Genomic DNA, 19245 nt, shown 5'->3' with positions numbered 1-19245 from the left:
CCCAAAGCACATTTAATGCTGATCCACTCAGGCGCCATTATCGGGGGTACGTCTTCGTGGAGTGGTTTTTTTTGTTTGTTTGGGGTTTTTTTTTCCCTTTTTTTTTTTCTTCCTTCCCAACACTGGATGGTGCAGCATTCCCGGGGCCTGTGGTGCTACGGCTCGATTGCGTTTTATTATTTATTTATCTATCTTCTCTCTTCTCCCCCCCTCTCCTCCCCCCCCTCCCCGTCTGCTCTCTCGACCCCCCCGCTTCTCTCCGGGTGCCGGTGCAGAGGACCGGGGAGCAGGATCACTCACTCTCCCTTCCACTGACGTGGGACTGAGCCTCGCCCGCGTGTAGCATGCTGTAGCCAAAAAAGAAGAGAGGAGGGGGAGGAAAAAAAAAAAAAAAAAGAGGGAGAAGCGTCTCTCTTTGCCTCCCTCCCCCCGGTTTCCCGCGGATTGACTTCATGGCTTCACTGTACCAGCGGTTCAGCGGGAAGATCAACACCTCCCGTTCCTTCCCCGTTCCCCCCGAAGCGAGTCACCTCCTGGGCGCCCAGAGCAGCGAGGAGGACGGCGCAGCCGGCAAGACCTCGCGTCCATTGCAACAGGAAAGCAGCCGGCCCCGCTTCCAGTACCAGCCGCGAAGTGACTGCGAGGAGGAGGATGTAAGCGCCGGTGGTGTTCGCGCTGGGCTGGGTTGGGTTTTGGGTGTCCCCCCTCCGCCCCCCCGTACTCTCGGATGCCTGTGTGCCCCTCCACGCTGGTGGCTATTTCTTGCGGTTTCTCCGCTATTCCAAGCGGGTCTTTGCTCTCCTCTTCTTCCCCAGAAGTGCCGGGGGATAGTTGGGGACGGAGCCCGCCCGGAGCCGAGCCGAGCCGAGCCGAGCCGGGGCTCGCCCGTCCCCGCGCTGCCCCCGCACCTCTCCCCGTTCCCTGGCTCCTAGCGCGGCTCTCCGCTGCCGCGGAGCGGGGCTGGGGGGAGCGGAGTCAGCATGTTTGGAAACGGCAAGTGCAAGCTCCGGCCGTCTCCCTCCAAGCGAGGCGACGAGGCTTCCCTCCCCCCGCCCTTCTTTTTTTTTTTTTTTAATTGTTATTCCGTGTTTCACCCTTTAACACTCCCCCGGGGCAGAAGTCTTCACCTTGTCCCTCCCTCCTCGCCTTCCCGTCAGCCTCCCCCCATCCTGGTAGCGGGGAAACTTTTTAACCCCTGAGCAGCCGTTTCTGGGGCTCTCACTCTCTTCCCTCCCCGCCGCCCCCGGGCAAGTCCCCCGCGGGGAAAGCGCAAACTTCGGCCACGCACCTTCCGCTCCCGCGCTGCCTCCGAGAGTAGCGACTTCAAAGGGTGTATCTGCATACTGCCTTAGTAACGAGGGACTCATCCAGGCCGCCGGCTTGCTGCTGTGCCCGATGTAGTTAAACTGGCTTGGGTCGATCGCGCCTAGTTCTTTCGGGGGGTGGGGGCGGGGGGGGGGGAAAGAGGAGGTTTAAAAAACGTGGAGACGAAGGAGGGCCGGCATGGCTCCCCATCGCTGGTGTAGCCTGGGTGGTGTTAGGTTTACAGAGGGATTTGAGGGTGTTTTGCCTCTGTGGAAGCACACGTAAGGGGAAGCAAATGACTACAGTTGGGAATAATGTTTGTGTCGGTCAAAAATACTTCTTGCCCGGGTGGGATGGGTTATCTTTGCGGCAGGGTTCAGCGCTGGCTCTGGGAGCCTTCCCAGGAAAGGCACCACTTCAAGCTGAGACAGCAGGTCTGCCTCACTTGGAGGAGAGAGTTGTCTTTGCAGGAAAACTTCCTCAGGTTGTCCTGTAATTCCCCGTCCCTTTTCCCGTTCCTTCATAAAGACTTTCACAGTTGGTAGAGCAAGAGCACTTTTGCTAGGGACGAGGCAAATCGGTCTAAAGCTCCCCGAGGTGGCTGCCATGCTGATGGCCCCCAGGGACCATCAGTGACAGGACCATGAATTAACTCTCTCTGTGACCCGCTGACTGGTAATGATCTTGGCACTGCTGCTCCTTGGCCTCGGCCAGCTGTGGGAGGGGACCCGTGCCCGTGCCCGGGTGCCGGCACCCACCCATGACCCTCCTCGGTGTGGCTGGGGACACGGGGCGCTTCCCGGCGGCATGCTGGGCTCTAGGTGTCGCTGCGAGGCAGCAGAGTGCCGCCGCCAGAGCTGGGCTCAGGCATATTTTCCTCATTATTTAACTGTTTTAATTTCGCTTTCCTGGATTTGGAGACAGCAGATGTCTGGAGCTGCTTCTCTGATCACCAGAAGCGCTGAGCTGGGAAGCAAAGGATGCAGTTCAGTGTGTGCGAGTGATTTGTGCTGACAGGCTCCAAAATAATATTAATAAGAATAATATTAAATTACTAAAAAGAGAGCTCTGTGGGTTTTTTTTCTTTTTTTTTCCTTTTTTTTTTTTTCTTTATTCCCTCAGGGTTTGTGTGTGAGTGGAGGACATTGTGTGGTACCATCTGTGGAAGGAAAGGTGCCTGCCTAGGGGACCCCACAATGAAGTGCAAAAAGCATGGCCAGAAACATGGATTTGGGGTGTCTTCTAAACGCACGTGTGGGCACGTTGTGTAAATTATTTTTAAAGGGAGCAACGTGTCTGAGAAAGTTCAGTGGCCTGCGTTGGGCAGTTCAAAGGTGCTCCCGTCCAGCAGAGAGTGGGCAGGCTGGGCTGGCAGTCCCGGGGGAGGGTCGTTCAGGTCGGAAGGATGACGAAGCCAGTGGAAATGGCCTTTAAAACGTGTGTTGCAGGAAGAAGGGGGCCTGCCCGCGGGGGGAGAGGAGGCAGAGGGCAGGCACGGGCCAAGGTGGGGGGAGCGGGACTGGCGGAGCTGCCCGCCGTGCTGACGCTGCCGGTCCCGGGGCAGGGGGAGCTGTCTGCGGTGCTGAACCCCGCCAGTCCCGGGGCAGGGGGAGCTGTCTGCGGTGCTGAACCCCGCCAGTCCCGGGGCAGGGGGAGCTGTCTGCGGTGCTGAACGCCGCCAGTCCCGGGGCAGGGGGAGCTGTCTGCGGTGCTGAACGCCGCCAGTCCCGGGGCAGAGGGAGCTGTCTGCGGTGCTGAACGCCGCCAGTCCCGGGGCAGGGGGAGCTGTCTGCGGTGCTGAACGCCGCCAGTCCCGGGGCAGGGGGAGCTGTCTGCGGTGCTGAACCCCGCCAGTCCCGGGACAGGGGGAGCTGTCTGCGGTGCTGAACGCCGCCAGTCCCAGAGCAGGGGGAGCTGTCTGCGGTGCTGAACGCCGCCAGTCCCGGGGCAGGGGGAGCTGTCTGCGGTGCTGAACGCCGCCAGTCCCGGGGCAGGGGGAGCTGTCTGCGGTGCTGAACCCCGCCAGCCCCGGGGCAGAGGGAGCTGTTTGCGGTGCTGAACCCCGCCGGCACTGGGGCGGGGGAGCTGTCTGCGGTGCTGAACCCGCCCGGGACCGGGACAGGCGCCGAGGCGAGCTGGCGGCGGCCTCTTGCCCTTGGCGCTGGCGAGATTTCTCTCCCGCTCCCAGCGGCAGCAGTCAGGCTCGTTCAGGACGAGCAAATGCAGCTCCGGTGTGAAATCCCCGAGGCAAAGGGAAAAATGAGGCAGGCAGCAGGCAAGGACTATGAGAGAAGGGCAAGGAGGGCGGTCTGTTTGTGCAGGGTGCCAGGAGCATGTGCTGTTGCTTATCATGGGGAAGGGCTTAGTGAGACAGCATTGGAAGCCCCTTTCTAAGGTGATTAGATTTCTGATTTTTGTTTTACCCAAATACTATAGTAGGACACTCGTATTTTTTTCATCGTCCAACATCAGTCTAGTAGGAGAAGCTGGAGCTTAAAAATATGGAAACAAAGTTTTGTTGCCAGGCCACACTTGGAAATATCAAAACAAACCTGAGAACGAGACTGTTCTGTTCCTAACTTTGTCATGTGCTTAATAATCAGGAGAGAGCTGAGATTTTTTGATAGGTTACTGATGTTGACTTTCCATATTGAAATATGTGTCTTGCATTCAGTACTATATCTTTAAGCACCAGTACAGACCTCAATGCAGTACAAAACAGAGGGAAAGACAGGATCTTGCCTTTGAAGGTCACAGTATTGTTAGTAAGCATTTTGTCCACTGGAAGTATTACTGATGGAAAAATACTAGATGAAACCTATATGAAGCTAAAGAGAAAGCAGTAACTTTGTAATAAAATTTAAAACAAAGACAAACGAGATTTAGTATGACAACTGCTCACTTCACTTTACAGCCACCATTGAGACAGATTTAAGAAGATTGTTTTTGTAATATGAAAGTATAGCAAAACAGAAGTCATAATATGCTTTAGTATTTTAACAAGTTTTTACAATGTTTCAAGTCATGGTAGGTATATGAGAAAATATATATATAGTAGACCTAACTTGTGAACAAAACCTGGGTTAAATACTGCAAATTTTTCCTGTTAATTATTAGCCTGTTGAGACAATTGTGTTATTTATAGGAGGATTAATGAGGAAACTAGGTCTTGTATAAATGACTCCAGAAAACCACTTCCTAGTTGGCTCTGTGTGGCAATATTGATACTGAAATTAATTATTGCAACAGCTGTAAACAAAATTCTGATGACATTTTTGCTTTGTTATAGGATTACCTTTTCACTACATTCATTTAGATATGAGGAAATATCTGTGAAGACTCTTAGTAAAATCTAGTGTGGTGGTATAGCAGATTATGAAGAATTTTGGTGACATAATTCTCCTTTTTTAGATTGATTGTGTTAATAATAAATCCTTTCTATATTGTGTTGTGGAAGGGATTTTCTCCTAGATGTTGACTTGAGATGTTTTTTCCCATAAAATAGAGCTTTTTCTTTTTATACAAGCTTTTTCTTCTTTGGCATCACAGTGATTAATGAGTTTAATTTTTGCAGGCAACTGCCAGGAGGTGCTGAGTAAGATGTATCATACTTATTGTGTATAACCCCGCTCCTTTTAATTACTGGGATGATAACAATGCATTAATCAGGTGCCTAAGAAATTCAGCACTTTTCTGTAACACAGAATATTGATTTATTTTATAAGGCACTGACTATGAAGTGATGATCACAGAAGTCCTTTTTAAATTAAGTTTTCTCTGATAAGTTATGCATTAAAAATATTGAACCCTCCACTGAAACATCAGAAAACTTTTCTGTATAAAGAGCCATATGCTGCACTCTTACAGGTTCATTACTTAGCCAAAACTCCTGTTGGCTTTAGTGGGAAACAACCATATAAAACCAGACAGACTCAAAGTATAAAGCTTTCTTTGCTGTCAATAGTCTTTCCATAACTGAATTCTGAATGTTTCTTTCTTTTTTTCATTTGCTTAAAACTACACTTGGCCATATATTATACTTTACTGGTTTTGCAATTGATTATTCAGATTAATTTACATTTTGAGAAGTTTTTCATTCAGATATAAATAGCAATAATTTTTAAATTCTTCAGTAAAACTGTGTTTCCTGCTTGAATAAATTAAGGATTAAGTAAATCAAATATCATTTGATAATAGAGTGAGTCTGAGAAAGTGAGAATCAAATCCATTAGTGTAAAAAAATTGTAATTTGGTATGTCAGACTTGCTGTTGCGTGTAATTGAAAGTATTAATTTTTAGTTCATTTTGTCTAATGGGAAGAGGTATGTAGAAATGTGTGTCAAGGACAGTGTTTCAGGAAGGTTGAGGCCTGAGCTGCAGACAACAGGCACTTCAGAAGTGGTGTGGTCTTCTCCCAAAGAGATGAGTGATTTGATTTTATAGAAGGGTTTGTAGGAGTGCAGGATTCATAACATTATTGTAAGATATAGTGATTTGAGTTGTAACCAGAAGTCTGTCTACAGATCTGAACTGCTGTGCTTATTGACAGAAACTACTGTGTAAGTCTCTAAGAGTCTCTTCTTCTGCCTCTTCTTGGTGAGTTCTTGGATGCTGAACTTAGTTATCTACAGCCATTATGATGTAGAGGGCTGGACTAGTTCTTTCAAAGGAAAGAGGCCTTACTGACATCCTGTAAGCTCACTTTTTGGAGGTGCGGAAAAAACAATCTATGAATATGTGCTGCTCTCCATTCCTCTGTATATTTTTGTTTCAGAAAAGGCCAGAAAGAAGACGGTTCATAGGGTGTCCGTCACAGCTTTGAAAATGCTCTTTGTGAGTCAGAAGATTTTGTCCCTTGAAATAAAAACCTCTACATTAATTTGGGCTAATATATTTATGCTTCTGATGGTCCAGCAAAATCTTCCATTAGAGCTGATTAACTGCAAGTTGATTTTACTGGGATTTTTGCCTGATATGTTGGACGATTCCCCACACGTTGCCGTGATGTACCTGCATTTTCATTCTGTGACCAAGGGGTGGCAGCGTGTCTTGATTACACTGTTCCTATAGAGCGCTTGGCATTTCATGGCTTTTATAGTAAAGCACCAGCCAACCATTTGTTTACATACTCATACCTACACGTGAGGGTTGTTTTCAATTCCTTGTTGCTTTCTCTAGGTGTGATTGACTAGATGACAGTTTGGAAACTCTCTTTTTCACCATCAGGGAGAAATATTTGCTTTCAAAACTCACCAAAAAATGATTCAACAACAGTTTTAAACGGTCCCAATTCAAGAATGGGGGAAGGAGGGGAGAAATGAATCTTTCTTCTAAGGGAATGTTTTTCTCTTTTCTCCCAAAGGAAAACAAAACCCCAGTCTTTCCCCAAAAGGCTCTTGCACTCATACTGGGTTGTGATACAGTATGAATTTTCAAAAGTACACCCAGATAATTTAGGTTTGTAAATTCAGGGTTTTTTTTTGAAAAGACATTTATGGTCAAATCCAAAAATATGTATTGGAATCTATTTCCTAGTTAGGTGCATATATACTCATTTTGGATGAGGTTCTTACTCACTTAGCGCCTTTGAAAATGTTATCTATATTCATTAAATTGCAGATGTTTGGTAATGATGAGATTCAATGTGAGTGAGTTAACTGAGTTAAAACGTATTTTGAGTTTGTGCACTAGTCTATATGAAGAGATCTACTGTGCCATAGTCTTTACTGCTGATATGTAACTAAAAATGAGAGTAAGACATGAGCATTGGGCACATGTACGTTTTGCAGCGTGGAGCAGTGTAGAAGGGAAGAGAGCAGTGTAGTGGTACAATCCAGTAAAGTGTTTTGAAGGGTGAATGGGCTGTGGTTTTTGTGTAGTGGAAACACAAGTCCTTTACAACGTTTCCACATGTAGAGTGTTTGGGAACCTTCCATTTCCCAAATTCAACCGGAGTATTAGTTATTTCTCAGCTTTTAAGCACTTTAATTTAGAGATTTTTCATACTTTGTTCTGTTAAAATAGCACTTGAAAGTCTTACCAAAGAATACAGGAAAGATCAATGCAGTTTTTAAGCCTCAGGGAACTTGTAATGTGGAGCCAGGAAGAGAGGGGTCTGATACTCATGCACATTGCAAGCAGTAAATTTAAGCAAAGCTAATAGAGTGTGTGAAGTAATGTGAAAAAGGCCAATGTTGTGAATCTCTGCTGATGAAATCTTACTAAATTTCCATTGAGCATATTTTTAATTGCTTATCATTTGTGTACTATAAATTATTTTTCTCTAAACAAGGTACTTGTTAGTAGAGTTCTGCTATTACATAGATTCTTCCACCAGTTGCTGTCTCTGTGCGTTTAGAACTTCATTTAACATTATTATCTTCACTTTTCAGGTGGAAAATCGGAGGCTGAGTTGACACATTTTCTTATAGACAGGGCGTCTCAGCTCTACGGCAGTGACAGTTTGCTGTGGCTCAGCCCTGTGAGTTATTGAAATTTCTGGTCCTGGGCTGCAGGGTCTTTAAGACTAAAAATTATTCCAGTTATCACCAGGGATATTCTTACTGGTGTAAAACTAATTGTGAAGTCCGGCATTTAAGTCTTTGCTGTATCTAGAACTCATTAGTTACAGTTTTCATATGGCGTTTCAAACGTCTGATGTTTTCCTCGAGTTGTTCAAGGGTTTGGAGCTTGCTTTGAGAGAAAGGAGATTTAAAGCATCTAAAAGAAAGGATAGAAGTATCCTAATACTTTCGTTATATAATAATTCAGGGGGCTGGTTTGTGGTTTTTTTTTTTTTTCTTTTTCACTTTTGTATTTGTCAATAGTATCTGTTCCAGCATTTCAAGTAGATTTCACTTTAGGCAGACCTCAAAAGCAAATGCAAATTTCTCCTCAGGCTTGCTATCTTGGACGTGCAGAGCTACATGAAATGGAAAAGCTACAGTGGGAAATGCCTGGTAGCCTCAGCTACCACAGTCATTAATTTTAAAGTGTTTATAACAAAAGTATGTATGTGTTCCTTATTTTCCATTAAAATGATCTCCAACTCTCTGTAAAAGAAAGTAGCTGTGGTATTTTGGTCAGAGGAGAAATGAAACCCATGGAGACTAAGCAATTATGGATGCTACTGCAGTCTCCAAGCTGTAGATCTGAAGACAACTTGGTGAGCAGAGCCAGCAGCAGGTTTACACAGGATCCCTGTGCCTGCTGCTTTCCTCCCATTTTGGCAGAGGCAGAGGGAGAATAATGTCCAGCATCTGGGCAGCAGCAGGAGGCTTGTTACTGCCTGTTTTCCCTTCTCAAGGGTTTGCAGAGCCCAGTCATGTAGAGTTTGTGTTTGTGACTGACCTCAAGTGTCCTGCAGTGCCTCTTACTAAGGTGGACTAAAAAAGACTTGTATTTGTAAGGCCAGCCTTTGGCAAAAGAAAAAGTATGAACTGCTGGCAGTAGCAAAACAGACATTTATGCTTGTGCCAGGGTCATAGAAAAGCAATCTGTTGGCAGCTGCTGCTGCTGCTGGCAGGTAGGGTGGATTGGAGGTGGCTCTGGCATGGATGGCTCTTCCCATTTGCTCCCAAGACCTCCTAGTACCTTAAGAGCAATAGAGGCTGCAAGCATAGCTCAGCTCTTCCTCTTTCCATTTCCCAAACCCTACCTCATGGGAGAAAAACTCAGTTTTGTTTGCACTGCCGGGAAGCCATGAGTCAGTTCTTCCTCCCTATGTAACAGGTGGCTGCTGGCAACCTTATCTCTCTCTGCCCTGGCGCCTAAAGATGGATCTCCCAGCAAAAACCTCAGATGGCTCCTCTCCAGCCACTTCACAGTGACATGCCCTCTGGCATTGCAAAATGCAAGTTTCAGCTGCTGCCTGTCTCCCCCGCTCCCCTGTTGGGTTATCTCGTATTCCAGAGGAACACAAGGAGCTTTGAGCAGAGAGGAAAGAGGATGTTGGGATCTGTTTTAAATAGTGCTTGACCTCTTGCATAAGAGACTGATTGTCCCAAGATAAGTTTATTGCATACACAGCTTTCAGATTTGTACAGATTGCGCACGGGATTATGTTTCATGTGACTGTAGAATCCTGTCTTTATTTGTTTGTCATTTATTGCTAAATCCCTCTTCATGTTTCTGGATAATCTATATTAAATATGGTTTGGTTTTGCTTTTGTTTTTCCTGTTTCCTTTAGGTGCCAGAAAATAAAGGTAATATTTAAAAGACCAAACATCTATCACTTTGTTGATAGGAAAGTTGCAGAAATCAACAGTGATGTTACCATAGAGACATAAATGGTTTATAGTGAACCAAAGATTGCCCCTTTTCCTAGTCTTCCTGCTAGGCATACTGAATGTAAGCACTTTATTGATACAGTTCCTCTGTCTGTTCTATATTAACCTTTTTTTTTTTTTTTTTAAATTTGGGTGTTTTTAATCCCAGATACGAGAGGAGGCACCTGGAGAAAACACTAAAGGTGTTAAAGTGCTTCACAATGGTGTCTCTAATAAAGTGGGTGATGTTGAAGCAGCTGCTTCATTCTATTGTGAACTGCAGCACAAACACCACTTGTCAAAACACATGCAGTGTTTCATTGCAAACAAGAGTAATTAATAAAGACTGATGTAGCCAAGGTTTAGGATCACAGTAACCTGATCTATTGTACTTGCCTTGTTTGTACACTCTGTGTTTGAGTTCTGCTTGCTTGGAAGAGGCTTCTTCAAGGAGTGGATAGTTCTCAGTGATTTCTAGGCACATTTTTATACCTTCTGTTTGAGGTGACATGGATCTGTGGTAGAGCATTGGAATGACTATTAGGGAGGTCTTGCTGTTCCTGGGTCTGCCACTGACCTGCTGCATGACCTTCAGCTAGTTATTTGTCTGTGTGGGGCAGGATCTGCATCTGTTGGAAACCATAAAGGAATCAAAGCCATGACTTCATTTGTGGCTTCGCTGATTGACATTTGTGAAATCGCTGATGAATTAAATCATTTCTGCTTTTGGCCTAAAGCTTTGGGCTAAAAAGAACCCATAAAAACATGAGATTATTAATAATTAGTAGTGTGGTCATTAATTCTGATAGTGGCAACATTTGTGGGAGCATTGCTAATAACCAAAACAGACCTGATTGTGCTTGTTTATGGTGGGCTAAAGGTCTCTCTCATTACAATGTTTCACAGGCAGTGCCAGGAGCTGATAATCACTATAATGCACATTTTTCTTTTAGCTAAGAAAAGCTAATAAGCATCTGTAGTTTTGAAAATGTCAGATTAAGCCAAAGTGCATGCAATTAGGTAAGGATAATGTAGCAGATAATAAGAAGATACATGATGCTGGATGAGCAGTTATCAGACTATTGTGCTTTGGCTGCTGAAGTGCTATGTGTCGTATAAAAGAAAGTGGTTGTTGGTTGAGGGAAAACATGCCACAAGTCGTCAAAGATGGAAACGTGAGCTAATGTGGTAAAGTGACAAGGTTAGTTCTGGGGGAGTATAAATATGCATGTCAGGCTCTTGATAGATGGAAGGGTTGTCTGGGTTAAAAGTCATGTACTTGGGAAGGTGGGAAAGGCCACTGAGGAAATAAAAGGGAGCAAATGTGGAAAGGAAGATGGGGAGAATGGAGTCATTTGTGCTTGCTGTCTCTAAGGTTTCTTTTTCTCTTGTTTTCAAAGACTCTGTGTCTTGTGTGTGTGATGTCTGGGCTATTCTGGCTGCTTTAGTGTGTTAAAATCTTTCTGAGACAACTTCTTTGCCCAAAAGGAGATACAGCCGTGATGCACTGATTAAGAGGCTGGATGTGAATTTTCAAGCAGTGTCCTCAGTCTAATTTGCCACTGGGGAAAAGAATGAGGCAGGCTCTGAAAGTAAGAGAAAACAGCAAGAGGAAAAAACAGACAATGGAGGGAAAGAAGAAAGAGGAAAGCCGTGATGCACAGAACTGCATGCCAGCTCTGATACTGGAAGCCAAGGAATTTTGCTTCTAAAATATTTTTTGCTATAGGGCAAAAATATTTCTTGTGACTGAGACAGAATATTCCACATTTGCCCCTTCCTCTTACTTAGCCTAATTTGGGAACTAGCTCTGGGCAGGAGGGCAGGTTCTCCCTAATCTGGGAGAAGAGGACTTTTTGTCTCATATTTTTTCCTGACATGTCTTTCCCACCCTTATCCCACCTCTGTTGAAGTGTTCTGATGTCCCCAGAGGGGAAAGGTTGGAAGCCATTTCTCCCATATTTTGATTCTATGATAACTTTTACAAAGGTTTTTTCTTTATAGAATGCACCAAGTATTTAAAATCTTCAAAAACACCTGACAGAAAATCTGGTTGTGTATAGTTCTCATCCTCTCCTCTTCTGTAATTATTTGTCCTTAAGAAGATATTCTATAAATACTTAATTAGTGACCAATTATGTAGTGTTACAGCTGCAATCTCAGGAAAAAACCTTATTATCCTTATGAAATGTTTGCATTGCAGATAACAAATTCAAGGTATATTTTGGCACTTACAAAACATTGTAATATATCCCTTTTTGGTGTAACTTTGGCCTAGATTAACAGTGTTTGTGCTACAGGGTTGTACAAACACATGTGTTTGATACATGTGTTTGGAGAGATCTCAAGGAGAATCTCCTTATATCCTCAGGCCTTCACTTACAGATGGGAGCTGGGAGTTTTGCATGCTATCGCTATCCAGTGCAGTCTGCATTCCTACATTGTGTGACATGATTGCAGTTATGTGGCTTTTCAGGCTGAGTCTTCGTCTTTCCTGACCCTTCACCATTATTCATGGCTGCTCAGCTAGGAGATCTGTAACGGAAGAGCACGTTTTCTCTACCCCTTTCTTCCCGCATTCAGTCATTCTGGGACACTCTTGTTCAGGTCTATCAATGTGGGTTTGCAAGAATGGAGATCGTGGCATGGGCTTGGATCAGGTTTCTGGTAAGAAAACTTATGGAAACTTCACTGAAACATTCACTGTCTGTGAGCATTTAAGCTCTGGGTGGGTTGAAATTTTCTTCCTGTGAATGTTCAGGGAAGGTCACTTAGCACATTCCCAGGATGCAAATTCAGAGCATGTGTAAACTTTTGTGGTTGTTTTTTTTTGTTTTGTTTTTACAGTTCAGTCAATAGCAAATTATATGCTCCTCAATAAGCTGTTCTTCTCCAGGCATTGAGCAAGCTTCATATTAGAGAGGGAGAAGAGAGGAAATCAGCTGTCTTCTCTCATGTTGGGTCATGAGGGAATACTGTCTTTCTCTCACAGATACAAGGATGCTCATAGCAACTGCACAGCTCTGTAGGTGCTCTCTCCTCTCTGGACAAGCTAGAGAGAAGTACCTCATGGCACTAGAGAGAGAAGGTGAAGGTTAAGAGCAAGGTTAAAGCCAGTTTAATCCCACTCTGTAAATCTGCCTGTGAAATCACTCAAATTAGAACCATGTTCCTTCACTGTTTTTTCCTGTCTGTGCTAGGGTGAAGCTCTTCTGGAAGTGGGGTTTTGGCAGATAGCACAAGGCTATTGGGCTGGAAAGATATGTGAGAATGCCATAGTCAGCTTTTAAACTGTGCAATTTGGTATAAAATGTAGCGAGCAGCAGTGTGAATCAGAGGATTGAATTTGCTCTAAAAGTGCCACAAAAGGCTCCTCTTTTGCTAAAGACAGATTGTGCCAGTCCAACCTGAAAAACAGTAATTTAATTTGAAAGCACTGTTCTGCATTCCTTTCACCTGATCTCGATTGGTGATGAGCCATAAAATTTCTCAGTGGTCCACTGGGGTTCAATAGATGATAATTTCCTAACTTCATAAAATTATTAAAATCACTCCAAATGTATATTATTAGCAAGGCTTCTGTGAGACAACTCAATCAGCAGGCTTCAGGTGCCTTTTGAAAGGTTTGGTGAGCACTGTTTGAATGGCAGGTTGCTGAGATAGATACTAATTGAGAGGAAGACTAATAAAATGCAAAGCTTTATGCTTAAAGTAACTTAAAGAATGATGGCTCATGTGTGTGACAGAAGTTTTTCTGATTTGCCACAATTCCATGTAGATGATTTGTACAAGGATCAATGTCTCTAGCAGTGATAAGTGATATCTGTGTGGCTGATTTTGGCAGCAGAACACTCCTGTGTTTTTCTTTAACCAAGTGCCTTGGACAGCACTGGAAAGCAGCAGTAAGTAGATTGGTTTTATGTGTGCTGCCTGTATCTCATCTAGAGAACTCATCTCCTCCAGTATGCTGTAACATAAACCAAAAACCAAATCCACTTCATCAAATGTTTGTGACTGATGAACCATTTCAGGACCGTTCTGTTCTGTTCAAGGCATTTCTACAAACAGAAGAAGAAGGATTGACTGACTCATTGCAAAATGCATGCTGGGTGTTAAGAACTGCCTTTCCTTTCTCCCTCTCCCCACTTTCATACTGGCTGTCTGTGACTTTTCAAACAGACCAGACAATGCAACTACTTCTATTTTATTTTTCTGTTCCATTTGTTTTCATGTGTACTAGGCAGAGGCTCGTTAAGGGGTGAATGGGAAACCAGATTTCTGGAAACTGAGCCTCTTAACATCAGTTTGGATACCCCACATTTCTAAGACTAGGTGAAGAAATCTGGTGGCTGCTTTTAGTCAAGTGGGTTATTTGAGAGTTTGTCTATTGACATTGCTAAACTTACTGATGAAAACTTAGAATAAATATCTGTTGTAGTTAGTGCTTACTTCTCTTTTCTTCGCCTGGAGCTCAGAGCACTCCAGGAAGGTCCAGCAGTAAAATCTGTTCTTTACCTGACAGTGATGTAATATCCAGAGTTCCCAAATGTGAATTTGTATGCTTGCTAAGAGGCAAAGAGGCTTTTTATACTTAATCGGTGTTCTTATCAAAGCAGGAGATTAGAATTTTGTATGACTTGACCTCTCCCCTTTGCTGGTAATGGTGGAAATCTAGAATCTGTCCATCCTCGGGACATCTATCTAGAAGAAAGTTTCATTGTCAGTCCCAGGCATTCCCTGCATTTTTCTTGATCAGCTTCAGTAATAACTGCTTCTCATTTATTCAGGTCAATGAGCCCTTCTCGGGGGAGAGTAAAGTTTTTTAAGATGAGGGATATTGGTGGAAGATGAACAGATGGCTGTAATCTGGCCATGAATTGGTTTAGGCTGGAAATGATAAGATTTCTAAGATCTTGAGCATTGAAGTATTGGAAGAGTCTTCCAGTAAGTGTGGGCAAAGATAAAAGTCATATCTAGCTTTAAGATGGATCTCAGTAACTGTATTTTTATGGGATTATATACCTGCCCTTGGAAGCAGAGAAAACCTAAGGTCTCCTTTTAAAACTAAATCTATTGAAATTTTACATGCAGCCAGTGAAGGGGTCTCTGCCTCGATCTGGGTAACAGGAACTTCAGTTTTAATTACGCAGGTGAAACATCTTTTAGAAGAATCTCTTGAAGGGCTAAAGGTTATTACACTCTGTGTTTATAAAAAATTCTGTAGTAAAATGGGTTATACAGGGCTGAATCCATCCTTCGCACATATTTTTAAGGTTTTTGTTTGGTCAGGTTTATTCCAGAGTCCCTGGATTGCTGCATTTTAAAGAAATTGTGTCAGGTGTACCACGTATATGATATTTCTCTAAGGTTTTCTAGCTACCTTCCCTTTGGCCAAACACTTTTCCATTTCCAGAGGCAAGATGTTAAGAGGTCTGTCACTACAAGGGCAGCAGCATCTATAGGCATGTAAGTTGCAAATGGTCTGTGTGGGTAAATCTAATTCAGAGCAGTTGTTTTTCCCTTATTGTTGTGGAATTGTTTTTTTTTTTGTTTCGCTAAAGTACTTTGCTCTAGCTTTTCTACACAGAGTCCCAGAGTCCTTTACAGACAGTACCTTCACCTATCTCAGTAACAAAGAGATTGCAAAGGAAAGCCTATGGCTGAGAAGATACTGGAAGAATATCAGACAGTTTGTTTTGTGTTATAGGACCTCTGTAATGCAGTCTGAATGCAAATTCTCTCCAGATTATGTGAACTGCAGATTTGGGTATCTAAAGAGAATTTGGTAGCTCAATACATCTAAATGATCCAGAAAACTAGCTCAGAGTTTGAACAAATTTACTGGATATTTCCCTTTTTTTAATATAAATGATCCCTAGGCAACAAGAGCAGTGCTGTTTGTGTGACAGAATTGCTTAGCTGTAAGTATCCAAGTCCATCAAAGTCTCTCTATGAAGCAGAAGAAGGCAGAGCAAGAGTTCACTTCACCTCGGAACGCATCAGGTTCCACCTTCAGTGGCTCATTGTATTATGTGGGTTCAGAGTGAGTTTAACATGCATTGGAAGGTTTGAATCCATTATAAAACATGAATTATTTTAGAAACTCTGCCTGGAGAAGGAGAAACTTTAGCAGCTGTGGCATTCATCTACTAAGAAGTCTGGGTTTGGTTCAGCCTTATTCAAAACCCCATCTCTCAGGGTGAGCTCTTGGCTGTTGCTGCAGATTTGGAAGGGCTCTCCTCTCTCTGGTGCTTTCTGAACACAGGCAAGACAGGTGAGTTGGAAAGGAAACTAAGGGAAAGCGAGCATGGCTGTGTGGTGGTGGGAAGAGGTCTGAGATGTAGGGCTCTGCTCCTCAGCAAATGGTGAGTGTAAAAAATGCCCAAGAAGGAGTACCACATGTGCCAGGCAATTCCTGTTAACTTCTTCCCCTCAATACCACTAATGCTGATTTTTCAAGCTCACAGTGGGCTCAAACTGTTGACGATGTGGGAATGGCAATGCCTGACTTGTAAGCAGCTGTGTCCTTGTTGCATCTGGCCCTGAGCACTTTTGAAAATTTGACCTATGGCACAGATTTGTTTACAACTAATGCAGCCACTTCTTCAAATAAAGCGATGGGAGGTGTATGTGTGAAGATATTGAATGGTACAAAGCTACTCTAAGGCAGCAAATTTCTTACCAATTATTCCAACACTGGCAGAGGAGAACGGCCCTCTCCTTTTTTGGACCATGCAGGAGAGGAACAGCAGAAGTGGTGCTTTCTGAAATGGGTGCTGAGGCAGAAGTGGTGATGCTATGTCCGTGCAGTTAGAGGCAGGGGATGCAGATGACAGCTTCTTACAAGTATGAAGAAGTGGTTTGGGTGCACAGGACAGTGGATATGTTGATGTGGTGGGATTGCCAAAGTAATCTCCAGTTATCTCATCCCAGCAGCAGCGGGAAAGCATGCTGCACGTGAGCAGTAAGTCAGCAGGCACCATGGCTGTAGCATGTGACTGTTAGAGGAGTTAGAGGGCTGGCTTCTGTTCCTGTATGCCATTTAATTTTTCAGGAGCTTTTAAATCCATGTGAGGTATTGGGCAGATTTTCCACAAGATTTTGGTTATGCAATAAAAGCCATCTGATATTGTTTCTACACTGCCGTTAAGATGAAGCATTCTTCTTATATCCTATAATCTTACTTGTGCTTTCTATTCTTGATGGTTTTTCTAAGCCCTGGGCTAAAAGGCATTGCAATAGAAATGATTCACCCAACAGAACATCCGAACTGTGAAGCACTAAAGCTCCTGCCTTTTTTTCTACTTCTCAAGACAGCAAAGATCAAGCGGTACAGCTTACACTGCTTGAAAATGCTAATATATGTTGAAGACTCAGGATTTTCATGGTTATTTGAGCTGGAATTTCACATGCCACCAAACATGCAGTTGATCTAAATCAGTGCTTCCCCAGGGCCGTGTCTGCCCAGGGGATGAGCTTCCTGTGCGCCAAGGCTATATGTGCATGGCCCAGTGTGGTGTTCTTGTGGAAGACCTGAGGGTACCGCAAGCACTGTGTTGTGCTGATGCAGTGCCAGCTTTCAGCTGCTGCTCATTCATATTAGTCAGAACTAATTTATCTACTGATTACTCACACAACTGTAAACTTTCAGTCACTAATAGAGGTTGTTCAGGGCTCCTTTAGATACTTCTGCATGGTATTACAACATAGATCAGAGAAATCATCACCATGTCAGGAACTCAAAAAATACAAGCAGTGCTGGACCTAAAGTTGCCAGTGAATCCCTTCATTCAGCTCTGTCTTGTATTCATTACTCTAGTTTCCTTGTGCGCCTTATGTTAGTCTTTAATTAAATGATTGCATTTCCTTGTGGGTTTTTTTGCACAGGACCTTTCTTCTCATGCTCACAGTGATTTTATGAAAAGCTCTTCAACATTTCATTTTCACGCTGTTGTTTAATGTGTGGCCCTAGGCCTTAATCTGCACTCTCTTCAGATGCTGTTTAATTTTCTCATGGGCTCTTCTCTAGCATTTACTGCCACAGTGTTTGAACGTGTCTCAAATCCTAGTGAATTTGTTTTCACAGGACAGCTGCTGAGCATGAGGAGGGGTTTGTTCCCATTCTATGGATAGCAAATTGAGGAACAATTCTTAATATATCGAGAATACGTTGATGTGGTGACTATTTTTATGGGAGTCATAGAATCATAGAATGGTCTGGGTTGGAAGGGACCTTAAAGATCATCTAGTTCCAACCCCCTGCCACGGGCAGGGACACCTTCCGCTAGACCACGTTGCTCAAAGCCCCATCCAACCTGGGCTTGAACACTGCCAGGGAGGGGGCAGTCACAGCTTCTCTGGGCAACCTGGGCCAGTGTCTCACCACCCTCACAGGAAAGAATTTCTTCCTAATATCTAATCTAAATCTATCCTCTTTCAGTTTAAAACCATTACCCCTCGTCTTATCGCAACCTGCCCTTATAAAAAGCCCCTCTCCAGCTCTCCTCCAGGCCCCTTCAGGTACTGAAAGGCTGCTAGAAGGTCTCCCCAGAACCTTCTCTTCTCCAGGCTGAACAGCCCCAACTCTCCCAGCCTGTCTTCATAGGAGAGGTGCTCCAGCCCTCTGATCATCTTCGTGGCCCTCCTCTGGACTTGCTCCATGTCCTTCTTATGTTGGGAGCCCCAGAGCTGGACGCAGTATTCAAGGTGGGCTCTCACGAGAGCAGAGTAGAGGGGCAGAATCACCTCCCTTGACCTGCTGGTCACGCTTCTTTTGCTGCAGCCCAGAATACAGTTGGCCTTCTGGGCTGCAAGTGCACATTGTCAGCCAAAGTCCAAAGCACAATTCTGTGACCTCAGTGACAATGCTAACCCTCAGCATTTCTACAAATAGTATCAGAAGTCCCAGAGGTAAACGTTTGTGAAGTCAGTAACACGGTAGTGCTCACTTAGCAGAATTCAGCTTAAATGTTTTGCCCAGCATCACAGAATTTGGTTGTAGGAGAGAGGGAAATCATCTGTGTCTTCAGGGTATCAGTCCACTTGCTTAGTCATGAAACTGTCCTTCCTCTTTCTTTCTAGCTCAGTGCTTCATTTACTGCATGCTGTTTCTTTTCAGCCATGCATGTCACCATAGGCCCTACTAATTCCCTCATGAAGCAATGGCCTTTGTAGTGGAAATCCCTGTGTGCTTGAAGACAAGTCTAAGTTAAGGTTACATTAGACTATATCAGTTCTATATAGGCCCCCAGTATTGTGCCGTACTTAGTTTTAAAGCAAGACTTGTAGGGAGAAGTAATATCTTTAATTGTGTTGTGGGTAGACAAACTTTCAAGTGCATGAGCTCTTCAGATTTGAAGCCTGTCCTCTTACATCAGTTGACTTAATGACACTCCTTCTACAAACCCTGTCTCTTTTATGTCCTCAGACCACTGAGTCTGCAGAAGCAGCCCCATCTTAAAAAAGCAAGCAGGAAAACAAGAGATGACATTACATGACAGCAGATGGAGTCCCCAGTGATTCATCAGTACAAGTAGGAGAGTGTGACCACAGACCATTGAGTTAACAGAGTAATAGAATAGTTTTGTTCTCATCCTCTTTAAGAATCAGCTATTGCAGGGTGATTGGTCCATCCTTTTCTCTGTAGTTTCATAGCTGTCAAAACACTGGAAA

General features: G+C 44.0%; 1 protein-coding gene across 1 annotated transcript in view; it reads left to right on the top strand.

The window, feature by feature from the left end:
• Window positions 1-452: 452 nt before the first annotated feature.
• Window positions 453-19245, top strand: part of DPP6 (dipeptidyl peptidase like 6) — a 444437-nt gene continuing 425644 nt past the window's right edge. The window contains exon 1 of the mRNA XM_068404500.1: window positions 453-653. Coding sequence (XP_068260601.1) covers window positions 453-653 — 201 coding nt within the window. The remainder of the gene's footprint in view (window positions 654-19245) is intronic.

The sequence above is a fragment of the Nyctibius grandis genome, chromosome 7, assembly GCF_013368605.1.
Source record: "Nyctibius grandis isolate bNycGra1 chromosome 7, bNycGra1.pri, whole genome shotgun sequence".
NCBI lineage: Eukaryota > Metazoa > Chordata > Aves > Nyctibiiformes > Nyctibiidae > Nyctibius > Nyctibius grandis.
This window is presented reverse-complemented; position numbering and strand designations above follow the sequence as displayed.